This window comes from Rhagoletis pomonella, unplaced genomic scaffold, assembly GCF_013731165.1.
Source record: "Rhagoletis pomonella isolate Grant_MI unplaced genomic scaffold, Rhpom_1.0 Rhpom_scaffold_00007, whole genome shotgun sequence".
Lineage (NCBI taxonomy): Eukaryota > Metazoa > Arthropoda > Insecta > Diptera > Tephritidae > Rhagoletis > Rhagoletis pomonella.
This window is the reverse complement of record NW_023458561.1, coordinates 14,427,790-14,454,110: the sequence shown is the minus strand read 5'-3', so window position 1 is coordinate 14,454,110 and position 26,321 is coordinate 14,427,790. Positions and strand designations below refer to the sequence as shown.

The 26,321-nt window shown below is 34.7% G+C and overlaps 1 protein-coding gene across 2 annotated transcripts in view; it reads right to left on the bottom strand.

Moving 5' to 3' along the window:
• The window catches only part of LOC118742356 (cyclin-dependent kinase 6), a 124,736-nt gene that overhangs the window by 59,137 nt on the left and 39,278 nt on the right, over nt 1-26,321 (bottom strand). For both annotated transcript variants that reach the window (XM_036474366.1, XM_036474367.1), the window contains exon 3: nt 17,475-17,640. In XM_036474366.1, coding sequence (XP_036330259.1) covers nt 17,475-17,640 — 166 coding nt within the window. The remainder of the gene's footprint in view (nt 1-17,474; nt 17,641-26,321) is intronic.

Below are 26,321 nucleotides of genomic sequence, written 5' to 3'. Positions count from 1 at the left end.
TCATGAACTTACAGCAAAAAAAAACTCCGGACTAAATCCTGTAACTTCTTACTTCTCAAAAGTGTCCCTACTTACAGGTTTTATGTCAATAGGAACGAGTTCCTGTAAGTTCTGACTAAATCCTGTAAACCGGACTGCTATTGGAACAGACTAAATAAGACATTGTGTGTGAATAACTAAGTGAGAGGGAAGTGCAGTATGTTTGCATGTATTCTTAAAAAAAATAATTATTAGACCAAAAAGTAGTGGGTAGTGTGGCCAATGGTAATCAACTATTACCTCCTCAACACAGTGTTGCCATTTTAGCCGTTTTCCGGCTAGATTTAGCCGGTTGCGAAAGCAAACAGCCAGAGAAAATTCGGTTCAGCCGGCAGCGGAATTGTTAGCCGCTTTGTCAAAAAAATTTGCCGTTTTTAGCCGATTTTGCTATTTGCAATATTTTCTTAAAATTTATTTATATAAGTTTCCATGTTTATAAATTTTGCGACCCAAACGATTTACGTCAACCGATTTCGATAATTCTTTTTGCATCGGAAAGGTAGTGTCTCAGAGGTGGTCCCATACTAATCTGGTTAAGATCCGATCAGCGGATCATGATATATATATATATATATATATTTTTTTTATATGGGAGTTGCAGTCGGTTTTTTTTTTGCTAAAAATTACTAGTTTACATATAAAAAACTTGTCGAACATACTTTGTATGTATGGATGTATGTATGTATGTATATGTACCCACTGGGAAAATAGGTAAGCACCTTGCGAGGTAAGCCATCCCACTGGGAAAATAGGTAAGCACCTTGCGAGGTAAGCCATGTTTTCTTTCAGTTTTTAGTACCAAAATTGTCATCATGGCCAATGTCATCTACTAGTAAAGGGCAAAATGAACACCTCCGAAGACACATTACGTTGTCAGTTGCAAAATAACGTGCAGCCGAAGTTATTTCCAAGCACCGAACTACTCCGAGCGACTGCTCTGCATTACACGTAACTTACTTTGTAAAGCGGCTCAGAAGTATGTCTGATACCAAATGTACATTCTAAATTCCTACTTACATAAGGCGGCCATGCCTTTGTAAAAGTAAGGGACGTTCGGCAGGGAAATGGTAATGACTGCCAGGTGAAGAGTAAGTTGCTAATAAGGTATTATTACGTGCTCCTAATTCCCACTGGGTATATCAAATAAAACACTTCTTTGAGGTAAATATTTCGAGTGACGATATTATAAATTTATGATATCAATTTCGTGACGAAATTTATACGCATTTTTTAACTGCCCTGGAAACTGACGCAAAATAGTTTTATTCATACGAATCGTTGCTAATGATTTGATTTTTTAAATTTATGTTTCTAAGAGTAGACAGAACTTTGCAACGCTCCGAATAAATATAACTATTTTCACTATTCAATTTCCAGGGCAGTTAAAAAAATGCGTATAATTTTCGTCACGAAATTGATATCATAAATTTTGTGTTTCTAGTTCAGCTTTCGTCACTCGAAATATTTACCTCAAATAGGTGTTTTATTTGATATCAATTATTTTGGGATAGCAAATTAAAAATCGACGAAAATCCAAACAAAAGTCTAAATGTTTTATTTTTCTCAAATAAATTGTTAAAAACGCTACCTAAATCAAAATGATTTATTCAAATATTTAACACTGAATTCTTCCATTGAACCATATAATTTTTGGAATACATAACAAAGCGACAAAGGATGGTCATACCCTTCGTATAAAAAAAAAAAAATTAAAAAAAGAGATTAAATGTGAAAAATCATAAAAACGTATGTAGCAACTTGGTACCAGCATTGGTTACAAAAGCAACTGTATTCGTCTCATTCTCTGCGCTGCACATACATACATATGTGTCTTTATGAAGTTTCACTTCTATCACGAGTACGGAGCTGCACTTCCCTTTTTATACCCGAGCGCATTTGTGCACAAGGGTATATTAACTTTGTTTGGTTGTTTGTAACAGCCAAAACTAATCGAGATAGATATTACGGTTGCCAGACGTACTGATTTTATCAGTACGGTATTGATTTTTCAATTCTTGTACTGATTTTATTCATTTCTTCAATAAGTACGCTAATGTCCTGATTTTTCAAAATTCGTACTGATTTGTACTGAATTTTCAATTCAAACAAAATACTTCGAGATTTTCTTAAGGTTTATACATACAGTAAAAAGAAAATAATTTAATTATAGTGGATATATTCCAAATAATATTTCATATGCCTAAGAAATAAATACAGCAAAAAGTTCAATCGTTTTATGGGCATATCACCGGGTCGTTACGTACCAGTTGCGATAATATTAGTTGTGTTTTTTTACAAATTATCCAGTAACTTGCCAGCAACTCTCCAGTAACTTAATTTCTAAGAATTCGCTCTCAGAAAAAATCTACAAAAAAGTACGTGAACGCTTTTCCAGTAATAATTTGCAAGTTTCATGAACAGCTGATTAATGGTTGTTTATTCGCAGTATATTCCTAATAAAACAATATATTTTATATTTAAATATGTTTATTTTGTGAATTTCCACAACAAAAAGCCACAAACAGTTTCCTTATTAGTTTAAATTTCATCCAGCAACATGCGATCAGCTGATTTTCGTACTGGCAAATTCTTACAAGTAAAAGATTATCCAGTAAAATCCAGTAAAAACTTGCAACTTCAGCTGTCATTTTTCGCTCTCTCAATTTCCCCTACTTTGCAAGTTTTTGCTTACGAAAACGCCAAAACATGAAAATTCGTAAAAACTTTTACTGGATTTTACTGGAAATGAGTAAAAAAACGCAACTATTATCATATATATGATGGGGTTTAAATTATTTAAAGAGAAGGCTCACGTTTTTTTGCCGAGTTAGTTATCTCAAAGCTTGTTATCTCGAAAATAACTTTCAGTTTGATAACAACAAATTTGAATATTCGAATGGCTTTCGCGTATAACTTAAAACTCTTTTCACAATTTACTGATATTGTAAAAGAGTTTTGCATACAAGACAAAGTTTTGGCGTAGTTGAGAAAATTAATTTAAGCCATGAGAAATTATAGATGAAGTCCCTTAATAGCGGTACTTTTCCACAGTTTGAAAAAATATGTAATTTAGTTTTTTTTCACTACCACACTCAAACAAAGCAACTGAAAGGATCTTAAGTATAAAGTTTGCTTCCTGGCGCAAAGTGAGAAACCGGGTTCTAACTAAAATTATTTAAAGTGAACTTCATATTAAGAGTAATCTTAAAATGAAATGTATAGAATTCTTTGACTATTTGAACACTTGAAAATGGAAATTATCCCATTATTGCTATTCAAAAATGTCATAAATAAAAAAATAATTTATTGGGTTCTGTGTACAATGATGTGTAAACTCATGTTAGAATAAATAACACTTTTATTTTTTATGAACTATATTTTATTTATATACCAAATTATTGTTAAAAACAAGTACTCTGGCGTTTTAAAGTATTTTCTGTAACTTACATTCATAATTTTGCTTTGAACAAAAATGTCCTGAAAAGTACTGATTTCTTTTAGCATGAAAAGGTCTAACGTACTGATTTCGCGCATAAAAAATCTGGAAATCCTAATAGATATAGACAAATGTAAATATAAATGTTCAGAATGAATAGAGATAAACCATAACTCGAGCAAAAATTAAGATATCTCAACGAAATTTGGTATATAGGTTTCCCTTTATCCAAGGTAGGTTGGTATAAAGGTATTTACAAAAAATGCAGTAAATATTGAATGCAAATTGTTGAAAATTAGTATGTGAAGTAAAATTTTGGTAAAAATTAATATTATTTTGAATTTTTTGAAAAATGGGCGTGACCCCTCCTACTTATGATGAAATGCTGTATGTCAGTAGCCGCTTCACCAATCGGTCCGAGTATTGCCTAGGGTCTAGCTAAGAAATCTGTTGAAAATCTTTGAAATCGGGCAATGAAACACGAAAACTGCGATGAATCGGTAACTAATAAAGCTAATTTCCCTAAAATCGATGATTGCAATAACCACTTAGCAGAAAATTAGATTATTATAAATTTTTGGATAGTGAGGGTGACGCCCTTATGACAACATATGTGTATCTCGGTAACCGATTTATCAATTTCTACCAAAGTCGGGTCACTTAATAACCTTGGTACGGAAAGGCAATTCGTTAAAAACTATTCAAATCGGACTAAAATTACACCCGCTTACCGTATAACGGTAAATTTCAGAAATACAAAAACTGCGATATTTCATTTACTGAGGATGCTAATTTACTCCAAGTTAATAGTTAAAACAATCTTTTAGCAATAAATAAGAATGCTATAGAAAACGTTTGAAATCGGAAAAAAAAGTCCTTATTATCATGCAAAGGTAGTTTAGAGAAAGTCGAAACGACGATGGATAGGTGAAATAACGCAAAGGGCAATAACGCAAAATTTGCTTTACTTCACTTTTAAATAGCAAATAATTTCAAAATCTGAGTTTTGATTTATTTTCAACAAAGGTTTTATTTCCCATTGCTTATTTATACTATTTCTAACAAAACCTGTTTACTGACAGAAGGAAAAGAACTTTGTTGATTCCAAAAATACAATTGAACAAAAAATGTGATATAATTAATTTGAAGAAAGTAATATTTACAAAATATTTTTACTTATGAAAAGTGTAACAAAATATAGGAAGAGTGGTCTTTAATAACTGGTCAACAAATTGGACATAGCGCTTTTGAATGAATTTTATCTGCATGCTTTTTAATATGTTGAAAACATTCCAAACAGCGTTATGTAATTTTTTGATAGTAAGCCATAAATTTGAAAAACGACTACGACAACAAGTAACATCTAAATTGAATCTTTTTCTTTATTACCTGAAAATTTTGATAAATAACAGCCTAAGAACATTATAAATGCTATGTTAACATAACATAAAATAACATTACCAATCTACCCGACCTAAAGCAATTCTCTAAGTTTATCAGAAGATGGAGACTTTTGAAAGTTTATAAATAAGTATGATATCGACTTTTGCAAGAGTAGTTAATATGTATTTGATGCGTTTTTTTCAGAATATATAAAGATTTTGCACTGGGTTGTAAGTGGACATTAAACTACTTTAAATACTGGTACGTTACCCACAAAAAGCTAGAAATCGAAAAAATTTTACATAGCGCACTTTGCAAGTGGACTACTCAATCATGGCGCAATAAACAGGTGAAGTAATAAAACAGCTTTTTCGCTTTATTTTCTGTCATTCGGTTGCCTTATAGTCAAATTTTAAAGGCAATTTTTCAAATAAGGCAGTGACAAAATCGTTTTCTCGCTCTAATTTCTTCATCTGGTTTAATTCCGCCATGGCATGGAACGAACCAAAGTTGCCGTTCCTGTTCGAAACATATAACACAGAGAATATTGTTTTGAGTTTTATCTTCAGTTAAAATTTCTGCATTATCAGCACTGGTTTCATCATATCCGAAATGTGGATTTCGTTTACGAAGACGAAGCGAACATGTACGAAGTTGTGATGTAAAAATATGTAAAATTTTACCTACTCTCATGAATGGCGCAATAAACAAGTGAAGTAATAAAAGAGCTTTCTCGCTTTATTTTCTGACATTCGGCTGTCTTATAGTCATGATTCAATAATACAAGGTTAGATAACCTGGCAGTTGTCTCGCTCCCGCATTCTGCCTTAGCCTGTGTTGCTTTCTTTTTTGATTTATAGAAACTACTACTAAAATACAAGGAGAAATACTGTGTTCGTATAAAAAGTTCAACAGGCAACACTGCCGATATTTTCATCGATTGTTATGTGGAAATTTATTTTCTTATTGCGCAAATTCATGTAAGTATGCCAAAAAAATCTAAAATAATGGAAATATTTTGAATTAAAACAATAATTTACATATGTATTTCTTTGCAGAGTCTTAGAGTTATTCACAATTCGTATTAAAGAACTGGAGCTTTACAACAAGTAAAGTTTTGCATATTTACAAGTAAGTATACCACATCATAAAAGTGAAAGTGCAAATATTAATAAAGATATTTTCTTGTGCAGGTCCGGATGATCTGTGTGTCCGTCCACATTCGCTGGTGCAGGGATTCTCCCTATTGCAGCCTTTGCATATTTACAAGTATGTATACCACCCCATAAAAGTGAAAGTACAAATATTAATAAAGATATTTTCTTGTGTAGGTCCGGATAATTTGTGTTTCCGTCTACATTCGCTGGTGCAGTGTTTTTTATATACTTCCAGGATTCTAATCTGATCACAGGTACAACTTTTTCCTTACCGCAAGCTCAACATCATCGTAGCGCAGTCCACTTTTAGCGCAAGGCCTTTACAATATCGCACACCGTGTTCAAAAGAGTCACAACTCAAATAATACGATTGTAAGAAAATGCGAAAAACTATTTCTTAGCACACTTGGACAAGGGCGACTTTACCTTAGGTTTTTTTTTAACAAATTATAAAAAAAATTCTGAAGCTTTTCAAAAATTACAAATTTTTTGAAGACGGTGTGTGATATACTGGTGTTTTGTATGTAAGTTCTAATAAGTGGACAAAGTCTAGTGATTAAATTAGGATACTCAAGATCTACTTTTTAAATGTAACCAATATAATGATTAACAAGACTGATAAGAGAAAATAGTAGAAAACATTTCCAAAAATTTACTTGTTTAAAAAACGAAATGTAATTAAATTACGATACTGAACACATATTTTTTAAATGTAACCAATATTATGATTAAGAAGACAGAATGGAAAAAAAGTAAAAAATATTAAAATTAAATTTTAATTAAAAAACCAAATGTAATTAAATTAGGACACTCAAGATCTAACTTTTCAATGTAACCAATATAATGATTAGCAAGACTGATTGGAGAAAATAGTAGAAAACATTACTAAAACATTTAAATTTGTAAAAAACCAAATGTAGTTTAATTACGATATTGAAGATGTAACTTTTAAATGTAACCAATATAATGATAAGCAAGACTGATTGGAAAAAATAGTAGAAAACATTACTAACAAATTGAAATTTTTAAAAAACCAAATATAATTCAATTCAAGATATTTAACATGTAATTTTTAAATGCAACAAATATAATTTTTAATAGATTAATTTATATGCATTATATTAATTACATCATTACTATTTGTATATTTCTTCATATAGTCCATTTGAATAAAGGAGTTGTTTGAATTCCATTAATTTTGTTTAATATATACTGGAATTTCAATGCAACCATGGTTTATTTTGAATATTTGGGAATATTTGTCGATACGATTTTTCGTTGGTCAGAATTTTATGTGAATATTCATTTATTTCTTTTTAATATCTGTATGGCATGTTTATTATACCATAAAAAAGTTAATTAATTGTCTATTGTGTGATCAGTAGAATCCGTTTCATATATTTAATTAAATTAAAAAAAAAAACCATTTCAGCACTACCACACTACTTTTCCCACTATCTTTTCACAATGGGGATAAAATGGTTACCCGCTTTCACTTTCCTTCTCAAATGCAACCTTACAAGGCAGTCGATTGACACAAATTTATCCAACCTTGTATTATTGAATCATGCTTATAGTCACATTTTATAGGCATGTTTTCAAATAAGGCAGTGTCAAAATATTTCTTCTCACTCTAATATTACTTCACCTGGTATAATTTCACTATGGGTAGGGTGCATGCAATAACACCATACGCGATAATTCCCATTACTTGGACATTAAAAAGCAGTTTCAGAAGTGAACATGTACATGTATTAGAGCTAACATTGAAATCTGTATTTTCAGCGTCAGATAAATGCCTCTACCTTGAATTAAGCGAACGGTATTCGGTTTTTAAAAGTCTCGCTTTTTTAATTTATATTGTCCGGCAGTGCCAGCATTCTGTCAAAATCATTCCATACACATAAACGACACGAGCAATGGAGGCCATGAAGCAGTCACTCAATTAAAGCAATTTCCACTCGAGCAAAAGAGCACTTACACCACACCAACACCAGAGAACCTACAACAAGTATCAGCGTTGGCACTTTGCTACGATCGTAGTAAATTTGCTACGATTTTTAAAATATTTTAAAATTAGCTACCCCAGTACGCTTTTTTATAATTCATTCAACTTATGGGCAGTAACTATTTGTAAATCACTATAATTTCAAATATGTGGCAAACAGGACATAGCTTCAAGATTTAAATGTCTACTTTTACTGTAAACTGTGCAAGAAGCGTCTGAACAAAAATATCTGCACCACAAATAGGCACCACCGGTCAACTTCTTGCATAACCGGCAGAAAATTGCAATGTGCGAGAGGGATACGAAGTTGCACAGAGAGGTAACAATGACTGCGCATCGAACAACATAACACGATGGACTCGTTGCCACAGATAAAAAGCGGATCAGCAGAGGCAAAAGGTTAAGTCACAGTAAATACAGTAATAAACCTTTTCGCAGTTTTTCACCATTTGGTCCCCGAGGAGTACTTTTGGGTTGTGTGCAGCGTTTTCGTTTTGCGCCATGGCAACACTTACTGTGGGGAATTTCGCCTCATGCTTAGAAAAGTTCTTTTCGAGGATAAAATATACATAATTATGTGTTATTTATGAACAAAATGTAGGTTAAGTATAATATTCATCTTTAATGTATGCTGATATTCATGCTTAATGAAGAATAATATCAATAGTTAAGTACATAATTAACGCTTGTGTTTTATAAACTGGAAAACTCAAATCGTAATTATACCACTGAATGGAGTTTTCTTAAATGTAAGATTATATTTTTATGAAAAACGTAAATTTTAGGAATTTATCAAGCAAAATTCTAAATTTCCCAATATCTTTAAGTCTTTATTAAAAAAAAAAAAAAAAGGTTTGTATAGTTATACAGACCCCAATGCCTGCCTGCGCATCCGCCCAGACAGCTCATTAAGCACAGCCAAGTTTGAGTGATCTACAAGTTATAAGCGTTTTCAGCATTTAACAGTTCATTATCATGTACGGTGTAATATAACCAGTTATACACTGAACTATGATAATCTGTACTAGTATCTGTAATAATAGACAATAATTTGCAACATTCTTACACTTTTGCAATTAATTTCGGTCATTATTACGGTTGTTGGTCCCTTTCATACCACAGTAATATTGTATACAACTCTGAATGAACAAAATGCATGTTCCTTCTCATTATCAACCCTGATCAGATTTTACCCCCGAGCAGTACTCAAAAAGGTTTATTACTGTATATACTGTGGGTTAAGTTCGCCTTAATGTAATGTTCCGTAGAAATCAAATTATTGGCATTCTCAAATAAAGTAAATTTGTGACGAAAGTGTTGGGGTAAGTGGCAAAAAGTGTTTAGTTCGGTATTTGGAAAACGCCACTGTAAAAGAAACAAATTTAATACAATACTTATAAAAGTCAAATGATATTGAAATTTAAATGTTTTGTTTTTGTTTTAAAATATTAAATATGCATGTGAATTTAAAATAATAACAAATTTTTATCTTTTGCAACGATTTTATATTTTTTATTAAGATTTTTCTAGTCTTTTACTACGCAATCGGTTTCATGAGGTGCTAACCCTGACAAGTATATAACAAGTTATAAGTTCTCTACACACACATGCAACCGATCGTGTTGGGAATATATGTGTGCGAGAGATCTAACTGCTGTGTTCTCTCAAAAAACTGGACAAGTGTGCTCTAGTTTTAAGAGAACCGTAGAGCTGTGTGTTCATGGTGAATTGTACAATTCGCGAAATTCTCCTCTTCTATGCATATGTATTGCGTTTTGAAATGCAGCACATGAATGTCCACAGTGTGTAAACAGTTTATGGAGCTAACAGCTGATTTATACGAAGCCAAACACATGATGAGGGTACTCTTATCAAACAGCAGCAATTACGCGTTCATACTAGGAGATTCTACAATGGAAGAGACACATGCATATGTATGTACATATGGATTGTGAAATCTCCGTTGACTTTGTTGTTTTTTTGCCAATGGTGACAGAAACATGCATACATAGGTGGGTGACGCGCAGCTGATTTCTATTAGATACATTGTATGTCAAATGGATAAGGCAGACCAACTTTAAAATGTCTATATACCTACAAAGTGTTTTTTTTATGTATGTGTATCTAAGTATTCTTTGCGGTTTTTTGGTATGTTGCCTACACATTTTTGTTTTTGTTGATTCTTCTGTGTAGCCAAGCGCTTTCTTGTGTCATTTTATCAAACCAAAGACGCCGCATTGACGCCCACTAAATTTGTATTTTAAGAAAAAACTAACAGTGAACTGCTCCGCTTTTGTTGTAAATTTGTTCAACCACGTACATAACGGATGCGTTCTTCAAATATGTACAAACTTAGAATTCCCCCCTTTGTCAGAAAATGCAAAAAACAGGTTCTAAGCACATTCCTAAAGGGTGCTTTTTTTAGACATGTGGTTTTCAAGAAGAAATAAAACGCATAAAGTTTAATGTTATGGCCAAGAATTTAGCTTAATTATAAAGATAAGGTTTTGCCATTATGTTTTAAAGATGATTTCGGGAAAGTGACCGCCGCGGCTAGTTCAAATAAATTCCAGCCGAGAGGCCCAATTTTTGACCACTTTTGGAAGCAATTGAGGCCGAATGTCAGCAATAACGCGACGAATATTCTCTTCCAAGGCGTAAATCGTCTCGGGCTTATCTGCGTAGACAAGCGACTTCACATAACCCCACAAAAAATAGTCATGCCCAAGACGCGAGATAATGCGCTCACGAAAAGTTTCCTTTAAGAAATTGATTATTTCGTTGGTTGTATGGCATGTAGCTCCGTCTTGTTGGAACCAAAGGTCGTCAACAACAACATCCTCCAATGCAAGCACAAAAAAGTCATTAATCATAGCTCTATAGCGTTCCCAATTGACTGTAACATTATGGCCGGCTTCATTTTTGAAGAAATGTGGACCAATGATTCCCTCTGCCCATAGAGCACACCAAACAGTGACTTTTTGAGGATATAACGGCGTCTCAACAATGGCTTGTGGATTATCATTACTCCAAATGCGACAATTTTGTTTATTAACGTCGCACCCATTCAACAAAAGGTGAGCTTCATCGCTGAACAAAATTTTCTTGCGAATATCGGGATCGGTGGCAATCTCGTTTTGGGCCCATTTACCGAACGTGCGACGCGCTCGACGGCCGTTCGGCTTCAATTCTTGCTGGAGTTCCATTTTGTAAGCCCGCAAACCAAGATCCTTCCGCAAAATCATCCATAAAATGGATGGGCGCAGCTCCAATTATTGCGCGCGATGGCGGATGGACTCATTCGGGTCTTCTTCGATACTCTGCTCTACAGCAGCAATAGCGTCTCCGGTGCGCACTGTACGGCATCTCTGAGAATGCGCATTATCCACTAGAGTAAACGTGGTGCGAAACCGATCCATGGTTGCTCGAATTACCGACTCTGCTGGGCGATTATGTCGACCGAATATTGGGCGCAGCGCGTGATGCGTCGCGCAAACCGAACCATTATTTTGGTAACAAATATGCACGATTTGCAAACGTTGTTTCAGAGTAAGTATGTTCATTATGAAATGACAAACCAAACTGAGTATAAATCAAATAACAGCTGTCAAAAGACCAACTCCGAAAAAAGTATTGCCTCACTGAAAACCACACGTCTAAAAAACACCCTTTATAAGGAAAATACTCTTCAATTTTTTTTCTCATTAAAATACTGCTTCAGATTTTGCATGAAGAGTATAATATAATTATTTCTGAAGGGAAATATTCTTATTCGGCCAAAAAGTATTTGTTTATAACAGGTTTATAGCGATTCTACGATAAATATTAAATGTTGCCAATTTGAAAAAAAAAAAAATTAAAGACGGATCTTTTCAATTCTGGGAGGTGGCTGGATGTGTAAAAGTCAAATATTGTCGACGATTAATAAAAAATTAATAAAAGTAAAGCTGCATTTACATTTGTTTTATACCTATTTTCAAATCATCTTTAACTATTGGTATACGAAGGTCTCCGTGTATGTTTTCATTTCAGACGTACCACGACGCCCCTGTAAAAGCTATCAACGCTTTCGATTGGTCTCTCTGTATTTTGTCCAGGGCTGAAACCAACCCGGTTTTTGAACCGAACCGTCGCTTTTTTCGGACTTCGAACCGAACCGTGAACCGAACCGTTTTTATTTTGAAATGCCAAAACCGAACCGAAAACCACTCCAAAAAATGGTTCGGTTCGGTTCAAAATGAAAATCCACTTTAGCATTTTTCAAGTTTTGTAAAACACAACCCGTATAGTAAAACCGCAAAAATTTTTTGTTTGATGGCAACTCCGTGAGTTGTAATTTCGTCCATATAAAGAATGCTTGTTTTTTTTTTTTATATAGAAGAAAATGCTTAACAATACCAGTTAAATAATAAATTTCTAAAACCCGGAATCTTTTAGTTTGGATTAAAAAGTTTGAATCTTTGATGCAATTTTGTTTAAATTTGTAGATAAAGTTTGAAATTTGGATTTATATGCTTGTTGTTATCTATCTATACATAGTATAAAGGAAAGTCGAGATTCCTTGTACGCGGTAATCTCGAAAACTACTGAACGGATTTTAACGAGATTTTCTCTAATATACTCTGTATCGACAGGAGAGGGATCTTTTTTACTTAGAATTTTAATAGGGCTGCCACCTGTCTAAAAAACTATAAGATCCGCACCGTTCGTTGGATTACAAAAGATGAGGTGTCAAATGAAAGGTATTGGCCTCTAGAAAAGCACCTGTTAATAAAATTTCCATATTCAATCATAATATGCGTAGGCATCAGTTCTGTACCGTCACTGTCAAACGAAAAGACTTAGGCTCTGTATGTGTAATAATGTATTATTTTTCTGAATAGGATTGCCACCTGTTTAAAAACTATAAGATCTTCACCGTTCGTTGGATAAAAAATAAGAGCCCAAATGAAAATGCATGGCCTTTGCATGTACATAAACTTTAAGTTTTTTGAGTAGGGTTGCCACCTATTTAAAATTACTATCTTCTCTACATAGTATAAAGGAAAGGCGAGATATTTTAACCACGCTACTGAACGGATTTAGACAAGATTTTTTATGTATATAATAAACGAAGTACATGATGACATATGATGTCTTTCTCCAAATACGTAAATGTACATATGCATACATTCAGCGCGTGGCCGGCTAGTATAATCTATATATATAAAAATGAAATGTCTTACGTATGACGGCGATGCCTGACCAAACGGTTGAACCGATTTCAATTCTGTAAAAAGCATATTTTTGGACCTTCTGTGTGGAAGGTTCTTTGATTTAAAAAAATTTGAAATTTTTTGTTGTTGTTGCCGAAAAATGAAGCAAGCTGAGACGTCACGATTTCACAATTTCATAGAGTTTTCCGTATATTGAATGTCACTAAACTACTAAACGGCTGGACCGATTTCGTTCATATTTGGAACATATTTCAGCACCTTGAAGAGAAATAGTTCCACTAAAAATTTAATCGCTGGGTGGCGCTGGGCTCGGGATATTCATAAAAATTGCATTTACTTGCTCATTTGGCTCAGATTTAGAACATACGTTAGCCAATTGAAAATAAATATTGGGACTAAAAATGTACACGATAGGTGGCATTGTGGACGAGATATTCCTAAAATTCTTATACACTGGGATAACGATAGATATCTGCTATGTATTTGAAGAAGTATGTATGTATGTATGTATGTGCCAGGTTGCAGCCTAAACGGATGGACAGAATCATATGAAATTTTGCCAGAGTATTGCCATGACACCTGGGCATATAACACGAAGAAAAAAATTGGGATTCGACAAGGGGGCGTGGCACCTACCGTAGGCGTGAAATTATTTATCAGCTATAACTTCGGAACCATAATTCACATGAACTTGAAGTTTGGTATGCAGACATATCTACGGTGGCTGTATGTACATACAACGAGTTTGTTAAAAAGGGGCGAGGCATATGCCATTGGCGTGGACCTTTTTATCAGCTATAACTTCGGAAACATAAGTCCCAAGAACTTGAAATTTGGTATGCAGGTATATCTATGGTGAGCACTTATAGTAAGGTAGTATACAAATGAGTTTATAAAAGGGGCACGGCACATCCCATATGCGTGGAATATTTTACCAAGTATAACTTCAAAACCATAAGCCACATGAAGTTGAAATTTGGTACACAGACGTATCTATGATAAGTGCGTATAGTAAGGTATATATAAATGAGTTTGGAAATGGGGGCGTGGCTCATCCTATAGACGTGGATTTTTTTATCAGCTATAACTTCGGAACCATAAGTCATATGAACTTTAAATTTTGTATGCGGGCATATCTATGGTAAGCGCTTATAGTAAGGTATATATAAATGAGTTTATAAAAGGGGGCACTGCACATCCAATAGGCGTGGAATATTTTACTAAGTATAACTTCAAAACCATAAGTCACATGAAGTAGAAATTTGGTACACAAACGTATATATGGTAAGTGCTTATAGTAAGGTATATATAAATGAGTTTGAAAATGGGGGCGTGGCTCATCCCATAGGCGTGGATATTTTTATCAGCTATAAGTTCGCAACCATAAGTCACATGAACTTGAAATTTGGTATGCGGGCATATCTATGGTAAGTGCTTATAGTAAGGTATATATAAATGAGTTTGCAAATGGGGGCGTGCCTCATCCCATAGGCGTGGATTATTTTATCAGCTATAACTTCGGAGCTATAAGTCACATGAACTTTAAATTTGGTATGCAGGCATAGCTACGGTAGGTGCTTAGAGTAGGCTATAAATAAATGAGTGACACATCCCATAGGCGGGAAATTTTTTATCAGACCTAACTTGGGAGCCATTTGGTATGCAGGCAGGTGCTAATGGTAAGGTGTATAGGAATGAGTTTGTAAAAAGGGGCGTGGCACATCCCGTAGGCGTGGAATTTTTTATCAGCTATAACTTGGGAACCATAAGCCCCACGAACTTGAAATTTGGTATGCTGGCACAGCTATGGTAGGTGCTTATAGTAAGGTGTATATGAATGAGTTTGTAAAAGGGGGCGTGATACATCCCGTAGGCGTGGAATTTTTTATCAGCTGTAACTTGGGAACCATAAGCCCCATGAACTTGAAATTTGGTATGCAGGCACAGCTATGGTAGGTGCTTATAGTAAGGTATATATAAATGGGTGCGTGTCACATTCCATAAGCGTGGAATTTTTTCCCAGCCGTAAATTTAGACCATTTTGGAATGGAAAGGTTAAATCATTTTATTGCTCCCGCGATGCTGTTAAACGAAACATGTTCATGTATAATGGATAAAACTACTTCTGAAATAAGCATTCTAGCGGAAAAGTGCAGCTATACTAAAACAGCTAAGCGAATAGGAAGCTATACGGAATGTACCATAGTAGACTAATTTTAGTTTAAAAATTCTATCGTTACCTTATTCCAGCTAATATTAATAATGGAACAAGATGTTTAGTACAGAAAGTGATGATCAATATATGTATATTAGTTGAAGTACGATAAAGATATTTATATGAAGTTAAGGCCAATTGTATGCTCTAGCCTACCGAAAATTTGGTTTTCAACATTAAGCCAAGATTTTGAGGGTCAATTAAAAATTCTGAATATGCTATTTTAATCTACATATTACTCGACTAGGGTCACCACTTGTTCAAACCTTAAAAAGTTCACTCAAATTTTTCTAATTTCGCTTTGATCACGTTGATTTTAAATATTCTTTTTTGTTTGTTTTCTTCCATAGAAAAAAAGTCCAGCATACATACTTTGTATGGAAGAAAATCCGTGAAAAAATGCTAAAAATCAACTTAAAACTTAAAAAATTTTCCTAGAAATGCTTATTAAACAGTTTTCAATTTAGATGAAACTGTGTAGAATATTATAAAATTTGCACAATGTTTGAAAATTGGGTTTATATAGTTAAAAAAATAAACATTAAATAAAGAAAATAAAAATTTCAATAGTGTTATTGAGCTTTGTACCACGCGTCATCGTAAAGGTTAAAATTTTAAAGGCGTGTTTATCGGGTTTTCGGTTTTTTGAGTTATGACAGTATTGAAGTAAATGAGCTTTATGTTCATTTTCATCATGATTCAATAATAAAAGGTTTGCTCAAAAAACAGTTTTCCCGCTCCCTCTTGACAAAATCGGCTCCCTTAGCAAGGCACTGTGTGTGGGTTCGTGTGTGTGTTCAAAGCTTTTGTAACTCTTGCTTTTGTAAGGGAGCTAATGGTCTGATTATGCATACTTCACATAACTTCGCACAACTTCGCATAAACTTCAAACTGTATTTTCGTATGTACTTTGTATCTAATTTGTATGTATTCCATTACCCAGAAATTAGCAGAACTTTTAAAAACTTAGCGATCTGTTGAGTTTAGATTTCACTTCACATTTTCTTAAGTTACATTTTTATTGGACTGGTACAAATGGTTGTGCGAAGTTATGCGAAATATGCATAATCAGACCCTAAGGGAGTGTCAAAACTCTAATGCCACTAATGAGCAAACCTTTAATTATTGAATCATGCATTTAATAACATTCAAACGTTCGCCACAATATTTATTGGGTAATTAAAAAAAATGTACTTAAGAAAGTTCTTAGCTCGTCGATATTTTTCGGCATTCGCGATATTTACTCAGTACTTGTGAAAAAGTATCTAGTTCTCGATACTACTCAGTACTCATGAAAAGTACCGATATTCTGTACTCGGTACTCGTATCGTTCTATCACTAGCCATTGTGCAACGCAGCGCAAAGTAGAATATGCATTTACTGAAAAATATGCTAAAATATGCTCTAAGAAATATAACTCCAACTTTATATTTTTTGGGAAAACGCTTAAGCATTTCATCAGCGCGTTGCTAACATGCCTGACAAAAAACATGCCCGAACATATTTTGGGTTGCCCTAGTTGTAACATTTTTAATGAAAACAATTTTTTTTACCTATTATTTACATGGAAAATTTCAAATGCTCACCGACACTTTTCGAAATGAGAAAATTTTATTCTAAATAAATAGATCCTTTTAAGGTAATAAATTCATTAGGTTAGTTATTTTGAATCACCCTAATGTACACATCGTCGATGTTTTTGTAAAACCGCCTATCCTACGGCACCAAAATTTTACAGGAGAGCAAAAAAACGGGTTTTCTTTGAATGCATTACCTTGTTAGGCATCCTTTTCTCGAGCTATTATTTTAAAAATATGTTGTTTTAATAACGATTTTACAATTTTTATGCATAAAACTCGATGCCTGAAGTTCAGGGTTACCAAATCCCATTTTTGCTACAACGGCGATTAAGGCAGTTCTGCAACTGATCGATGGGCGGTCTTGCAAAAACATCGACGATATATATAATACGTACTTTAATACAAGCGCAGTTAATAATTTTGCAATGAATGTTACTCACTTTACAATATTCGGATGGTCTGAAGCATTTAGGTGTTTCAATAACGCGATCTCACGAAGCGTTGACATTGGAACTCCGTTGTCTGTAATGGGTATGCGAACTTTTTTGATCGCAACAATCTTGCCAGATTGGTTATCTCGTGCACGATATACAGTACCGTAAGCACCTGCGACATTCGTGTTCAAATATTAAATTAAGATAATTTTTGACGACCCATTTGTTGAATTGGATGCAATTGACGAAAACCACCAAAAACATGAAAAAAGAATAAAAGTAAATTATAAGAGCAGAAATCAAATTACGAAAATACATATAAAAATATCTCAAAGCTTTTATGTAAACAAAGTGTATAGCCCCTTTTCCGGCTTTAGATTTATAGTTGATTTCCATCAAGCCATAACTGCAGTTTACGCCGTTTGATAAACGGAGATTACAACTCGAAGGGGGTAATTCCACCTATTAAGTAGAAGCAAACGAAAAGAAAAAAGCAAACCTTAAGAAAAAACCCTTGCCGATCACCCCATGTTGGAATTATTTGAACTTCTCTGAGCTCTTAACTACAGTTAACCCATTGGTGGAAATAGGCTATTAGCGAGAATTTTTCAAATTAAATTTGAAGAGCTTTTATTTTTTAACAAAAAGTAAAATTTCCGAATTCAATGCCAATACTTATGTATGCATGTATTGTTGTTTTATATGGGAAAAACAACTTTTCGTAGAAATGGTAAAGAATTCTTGAGAATTAATATTTTTAGATCGGAAAGTTTTATTTCTCTTCTATTATAAGCTACTATTCCATACGAAGACAGACCTGTTCAAAAAATCTATTAGGGGCCCCAAAGAACGATTCCGTTCTAATTTAATACATTGCACATACATACATATCTGTGTTCGTAAGGAATAGTAGCAGCTTATGTCGAAAGGCTGGCTTTAGTATAATGCGGCATTCGCAGCATACGATTGCGAATGACTCACAGGCGCCGAGCCGTTAAAGAATTTTTGGCAAATAAACGTGCAAGAAGTAGTTCCGATACTAGCAAGTCAATATTCTTATTAAGTCTCATCAAAAAAATCCTTGTCGTTTAAAGAATAAAGGTGATGCCGCGTTATACTAAAGCCAGCTTCCCGACATAAGCTACTATTCCATACGAAGACAGACTTGTTCAAAAAATCTATTAGGGGCCGCAAAGAACGATTTCGTACTAATTTAATACATTGCACACTAGGGTGGTCCAAAAACAGTAAAGTCGGAATTGTAATGTTCTCCCTCCTAGGATTGTTCTATATCGAAAAAGTATACCCCTATTTTTTTATTTTGATATAAAACAAGTAAAAAAGTCTAAGTTCGGGCGGAGCCGAACATTAAATACCCGGCGCAAGTATTAAATATATGTTTTTCACCTTTCCGAAAGCTACCGCTACATGGTAAACCGAGGTGTATCCATTTTGAGTAAATTAGCGTCCTTAAATTTCGAAATATTGAAGTTTCAAGCATATCTGAAATTTACTGTTATATGAAAAGCGGCCGTAATTTTAGTTCGATTTCAATAAGTTTCAACGTTTTGCTTCTATGTGGCAAGTACAATAACCACACCGAGTTTGGTACAAATTGGTAGAACGGTTACCGAGATACATATATGTGATCATAAGTGGGCGGTGCCACGCCCATTTTTCAAAATTGTATCCTAAACGTATTTCTTGGTAACGAATTGTTGCAAGCATCAATTTTGAATAAATTAGCTTCAATAATTACTGATTTATCGAAGATTTCGTATTTCTCTAAATTACCGTTATATGGGATTATTGCCCTATTTTAAAAATTTTCGGCCATTTCGTATGTTATACCAAGGTTAACAACTGTGCCAAGTTTGGAAGAAATTGGTGCAGCGGTTACCAAGATATACACATGTAAACATAACTGGGCGTGGCTACGCCCATTTTCCAAAAATTTATAATATTCTTATTTTTCGTCTAAAACTTATTGTAAATATCAATTTTGAGTGAATAATCTTCAGTAGTTACTAAAATATCGCAGTATTCGTATTTCTGAAAATTACCGTTATATGGGAAGTGGGCATGGTTATTGTCCAATTTTTAAAATTTTCGGCCATTTAGTATGCTGTATCAAGGCCAACAACTGTGCAAAGTTTGGAATAAATTGATGCAGCGGTTACCAAGATATACACATGTAACCATAAGTGGGCGTGGCTACGCCCATTTTCAAAAAAATGTTAATATTCTTATATTTCGTCTAGAATTTATTATAAATATCAATTTTGAGTGAATTATCTTCAGTAGTTACGAAACTATCGCAGTTTACGTATTTCTGGAAATTACCGTTATATGGGAAGTGGGCGTGGTTATTATCCGATTTTTAAAATTTTCGGCCATTTAGTATGCTGTATTAAGGCCAACAACTGTGCAAAGTTTGGAATAAATTGATGCAGCGGTTACCAAGATATACACATGTAACCATAAGTGGGCGTGGCTACGCCCATTTTCAAAAAAAATTTTAATATTCTTATATTTCGTCTAGAATTTATTATAAATATCAATTTTGAGTGAATTATCTTCAGTAGTTACTAAAATATCGCAGTTTTTGTATTTCTGGAAATTACCGTTATATGAGAGGTAGGCGTGGTTATTGTCCGATTTTGCCCATTTTCAATACCATCCGTCCTACGCCCGAAAGAAGTGCACGTACCAAGTTTCGTTAAGATATCTCAATTTTTACTCGAGTTATCGTGTGCACAGACGGACAGACGGACGGACGGACGGACGGACGGACGGACGGACGGACAGACAGTCACCGCTTAATCGATTACTCTTTTCATCCTGATCATTTATGTATACATTTGTCTATATCTATCTCGATTCGTTTTGCCTGTTACAAACAACCGTTATGTGAACAAAGTTATAATACCCTTGTGCACAAGTGCGCTCGGGTATAAAAATATTTAAAGGACGCTCAAAGCGCTCCAAGTTTTTCACACGACGGCGAGTTTCAGGGGCCTGCCAATTCACTATTTGACTTTGAAGGAAAGAAAAGCAGTGGAAACTGAATATTTAAATCTTTTAACTTTCCCATGGAATAAATTTTCTCAGAACCATTCCATCCGTCTCTGAATAAGTTTGGATAATTGCTTACGGAGTGGAAACTGCAACAGGCAATAAAATGTTTGGAAATATACATATGTAAATCTAGTTATATATTAATACGCTAACATGAATTTTGTCTCCGTTCGTTTGGTGATTCTACCGTACCGATTTCCAAACCAAGAACACCATTGGAAAGGAATTTTTCTGTAGATAAGCACCATAAGTTTTTATGGTTTCAAAATTGGTTGAAAATTACGGCCTAAACCGTCGCTCAAACATTTCCGTATTTGTGTATAGATGTTGCTGCAACATGTTCAATTTGACATGTTTCGCATGTTGTTTCACTAAAGATAAATATGAAGATGAAGATATAAATGATAACGATGAAGTCAGAAAAAGAAGGCAAAAGTGAAGATAAAGACGAAAATGGAGACGATCACAGACAAATAAGAACTAGGGTAACTGAAAGGGTAAGAAAATTTCTTGACTTTTTGAAGTGGAACTTCTATAGCGGCAGTTGGTTGGTTGGGAGTAAATTGTCAAATTCAAGGGGAATAATGCATATGGAAAAACGAAGATCAAGGTAAATTTAAACACTTTAAGGTAAAGGTGAAGAGGAATATGCAAAAATAAAGATAAATATGAAGAAAAGGATGAGGATGAAGATCGATATTGTTATCGATATAAAACTCGATATTTTTATCGATATAATACTCGATATTGTAATCGATAAAATAATATATAACAATGATACTGTTATTGATTAAATAACCGCTATTGTTATCGATACAATAATTTATATTGGTATAGATATGTATAATAATCGATACTGATGACTGTAATATTTATCGATGAATTAATCGATTTTGCAATCGGTATATTTTTCTATATGTTTATGGATATTGTTATCGGTATTTTTATCGACACAGTTATCGACACGGTTTTCGATATAATAATCAGAACATAATATGTGATCACATTAAATGACATCACATCACACTATATTACATGACACAATGAGACATCACATGATATTACATCCGCACCTCATCACATCTACGTGAATAGATAAAGAAAAGGATAAAAACAAAGATATGAAAGATAAAAACAAAGATAAAGACCAAGGTAAATTTACCGATTTCAAAACCAAAACCACCGTTGGAAAGGTTGGAAAGGTAATTCTCTGTATATGAGAGAGTTTAATAGTTTCGAAATTGGTTGAAAATCGTCGTTTAAAAATTTCCATATTTTTGCAAACTGTTAATTTAAGCTATTTCGAATTTTGTTTTACTTCGTATTTGGAATTCAACTTTGAAATAAAAACAAATATGAAGATGAAGAAACAAGTGATAACGATGAAGACAAAAAAGAAGGCAAAAGTGAAGATAAAGGCGAAAATGGAGACAATGAGAAATACATAAGAATTAGGGTACTTAACTGAATAGCAATTTTCCGATAGGAATCGAAATAAAATCAACCATAAAGGTTACTGAAATTTATCGAATCATCGAAGTTTGTAATTATCGAAATTTATCCATGCTTATTAAGTTATCGCAACGTATCGAATTATTCAAATTGATCAATGTTTATTGAGTTGTCGAAATTTATAGACACAGAAACTTAGTTGTCGAAATTTACGGATAGTTATCGAGCTATAAAAACGTGTGGGATTATCGAAATTTGTCAAGTTAAAGAAATATATCAAGTTATCGATATTTATTGAATTATCATTATTTATAGATTTGACGAAATTTATCGAGTTGTCGTAATGCATGGAGTTCTTTCAACTTACAAAGTTATCGATAATTATTGATCTACTGAAATTGGTTGATTCATCGAATCGAAGTTTATGGAATTTTCAAAATATATCGATTTATCGAAATTTCAAGGTTATATAAGCTTATGGATTTATCACTGCTTATCGAATTTTATCGTGTTAACAGAGTGTAGCGAGTTATCAAAATTTTTTGATAGTTTTCGAAAAATGTGGAGCTGTCAAAAGCAAAAATTTATAAAGGTATCCAAAGAATTTACATTTTTGAGTTATAGAAATTTATCGAGCCCTTGAATTTCACAGTTATCGAAATTGGTCGAGTTAACGAATTTTGTTGAGTTACCGAATTTTAGTGTTTTCGAAATTCATCGAACTATCGATATGTATAAAATCATTGAAATTTATCGATAAACTGGAATGTATCGAGTCAATTCCAAGTCCTGCCGAATTCCAAAAACCTTCTACGATAAAAAAAGTTTTAGTTACGTTTTTGTTCCAAAACAGAAGATTTTCCGGTAAGTTAATTTGTACTGTAGAAGTTTTGCTACGTGTTAAGTTAGAAAACCTCTCCAGGGCTCCTAAACACTAGAAAAACTATCGAATTTTGACAGTAACTGGCACTCTAGTTCATATTATTATTCTTGCCGCACTCACATGCTTTGTTGAGCGCGTTTTATATGAAGGCTAATAGTTTCTGCTGCAAAACGTTTCCAATATCAAACAGTATGTTATCAAGGTTGAATAGCTCAATATATGACAACAACAGAAATTTAAATGATTCAGACACTATAGGTCATTTTGAAGAAATTGTGGAAATAGCTCTCGCCTTATTAAGTATAGGTTTTTATTTAATTTTTAGCGCCGAGCTCTTAAAAGCGGATTGTGCGATTAATCAATTGATATGAGTTATAATAAATTTAATAATTACGCAGTCCTATTGCAAAATGTGTTGAAACCAATACTTTTAAAAAGCATGCATATTTTTAAAGAAATTTGTTTCTACATCACTATTAAATAAGTGATTTGCGTTATTTATTAGTACCCTCTGAAGGTAATATATTCCTTTTTGGTTTTAAAAACTATATTATAACAAGATCTCATTTTTAAAATAAAAGATTGTTAAATCAATTTCATGAATTTTATTAAAAAAAAAGGGCGATCAGAACTAATTCTGCGCGTTTATTTGCCAAAAATCTTTCAACGGTTCGGCGCTAGTGAGTCATTCGCAATCTTATGCTGTTAAAGCCAGCCTTTCGAAATAAGCTACGTTCCGTACGAACACTGAAGTAATTGTGAAAACTAGAACCGCTCCGTTTTATTTTAGATCAATCTATTTTTTCTTATCTACATGCAACTTTGGATACATGATATGTAAGTATATCACTTTTAATAAATGCTATTTTAATTCAAGAAGATAATCCCTAGCTTAAATTGAAAAGTGGCCAAATTACGTTCTTTAAATTACAAGGCATTTATATGAACAGAGTTAAACTACAGTTCAAATCAGGGCCAGGGTTTCCAACTTTTCTAATCTTGAAACCGGGACGCACAAGAAGTCTGTTCTTTTGCTCGCCCGCAGGTGTCCGTAAGTGCCCAATTTTTATTTCTTTGGTTGGTTCTCGGGCTGTTGAGATCCACTTTGAGCTTTTTGCTTCTCACTAGCCCGAAGTCGGCCGGACTATTTTTCCGAGCGAGTTTGTAAAAAACTGTCGAACTTCCAGAGGAAGAGGAACAATTTGTGCATATTTAGTTGTTTTTATTTGATTGATAAGTGAAAAAATATCAAGTGAACCATTAGTTAACGTTATCGTGTTCGCTGCCGCTAAATTCTTAAATTTTGTAATTTGGTGCGATTTGACGTATACAGCCCTTCCGTACCAGTCGAAGCAATGACAACGTCACCCTTATGCGGTGGTGAGTTTTCGTTAACACGAGAATCCCATAAGATAGGTCGTGTCAGCTGACACGGCCCACGGTTTTACGTCAGTGGCTGGTTGAGCTCTTAGTTTCGGGCAGGAATTGGGATCTTTGCGTTTCCGTGGTTTTGGACAGTTTATTCACTTTTGTGAGAGCATTTCATAATTAGATAGATAGACAGTTGATTAGAGCTGCTCTGCTGATATGTCCGGAATTGAAGTCGCTTCTGGCCAATGCGTAAAGCGGTCGATTAGCGTTAAACAATAACGTTGCCCATTGTGAGGAGGTAAAGGGCCGATGATGTCGACGTTGATGTGATCGAAGCGTCCATTAGGCGGTGTGTACTGTTGGACTGGCGACTTATTATGGCGGCTTACCTTCGATCTTTGACATTGGAGGCAGCGTCGTGCGAAGAGTGCAGCGTCTTTTCGAATATTCGGCCAGATAAAGCCATCGGAAACCAATTTGACGGTGGTTTTGGAACCTGGGTGTGCCATGTTGTGAAAGTTGCTTAAAACTTGTGTCCGGAACTGCCTTGGGATGAACGGGCGCACATTTTTAGATGAAACATCGCACCATATTTCGCTTGGCTCGGCTGGAATTTTAAGAAGCTTGAACTTTAGTGAGGTTGTATTACGTACCATCAATTTCTTTAGTTCGGCGTCGTTTTTCTGTGCTCTCGCTATTTCGCTGAAGTCTATTGGGGACGTAATTTTGTTTACTCTGGATAGCAAGTCTGCTGTGTGGTTGTTTGCTCCCTCGATATAACGGATGTCTGTTGTATACTGACTAATAAAGTCCCAATGTCGGCGTTGACGCGGTGTCGCCTTTTCGCTATTTTGCTGGTAAGCGAATATAAGCGGCTTGTGGTCGGTCATTATGAAAAATGGTCGGCCTTCCTGTCATAGGTGCTATATCTCTGCTCCGTTGCGGTCAGTTTTTTGGAGAAGTAGCCAAGGGGCTGTGCGTCTTTTTCCACCAGCTGATTCAACACGGCTCCAACTGCAACGTCCGAGGCGTCGGTAACCAATGACAGAGGAGCGTTTTGACGAGGATGAGCCAATATAGCGGCGTTTGCGAGTTCTGAATTACATTTCTCAAATGCGAAACTTTTCTCATCATTCCATACTGGCTCCTTTTGTCGTTTCGCTTATTTCCGGGAATCATCACTGTTAGCGTCTTTTGGTATTCAGCTGCGTTAGGCAAAAACTTGTGGTAAAAATTAACTGTAGCTAAAAACTTTTTTAGCTGGTAAGCTGCGGTTAGTTTTTTGAATTTTCTGATTGCTTCGACCCTTTCCGGTAAAGGTTGGATGCCAGACTGAGTAATTAAATGCCCTAGGAATCTGATTTCCTTCACGCAAAACTCACATTTGGCGGGGTTGATGACGAGGCCGTATTCTCTGAGGCGGGTAAAAACTTGACGTAGGTGACTGCGATGTTCTTCGTAGTCTCGAGACGTGATGAGTATGTCATCGATATACGCGAACACGAAATGCAACACTCGAAGCGTTTCGTGGATCAACCTCTGGAAGGATTGTGCTGCGTTTCGTAAGCCGAAAGGCATATACAAATATTCGTATAGGCCAAACGGTGTCGTTATGGGCGTTTTATGAACGTCGCCTGGATGAATCAGAAGCTGGTGGTATGCTTTCTGCAGATCTATTTTGCTAAAAATTTGCTTCCCGTTCAGCATCGATGAGCAATCTTGCAGGTAAGGTATCGGGTATCGGGCGGCATTGTTTGCGAATTGAGCCTCCTGTAATCGCCACACGGTCGCCATTTACCGTCATCCTTTTTCACCATATGCAGTGGGCTTGCATAGTTGCTGCAGGATGGGCGAATGATGCCCTGCCGTAAAAGAAATTCAAACTCGTCTTTGGCTATTTTCAGCATCGCTGGCTCCAATCGGCGTGGACGGGCGAACACGGGTTGTCCGGTCGTCTCGATTCGGTGCTGTGTAGCAGAGGTGTTGTGTGTTCGCATGGCTGGTAAGCGCGTAATGTCGTGAAACTCTGCCAGAAAATCGGCGCACCTTGTTTCGCTCCTGAACGTTCG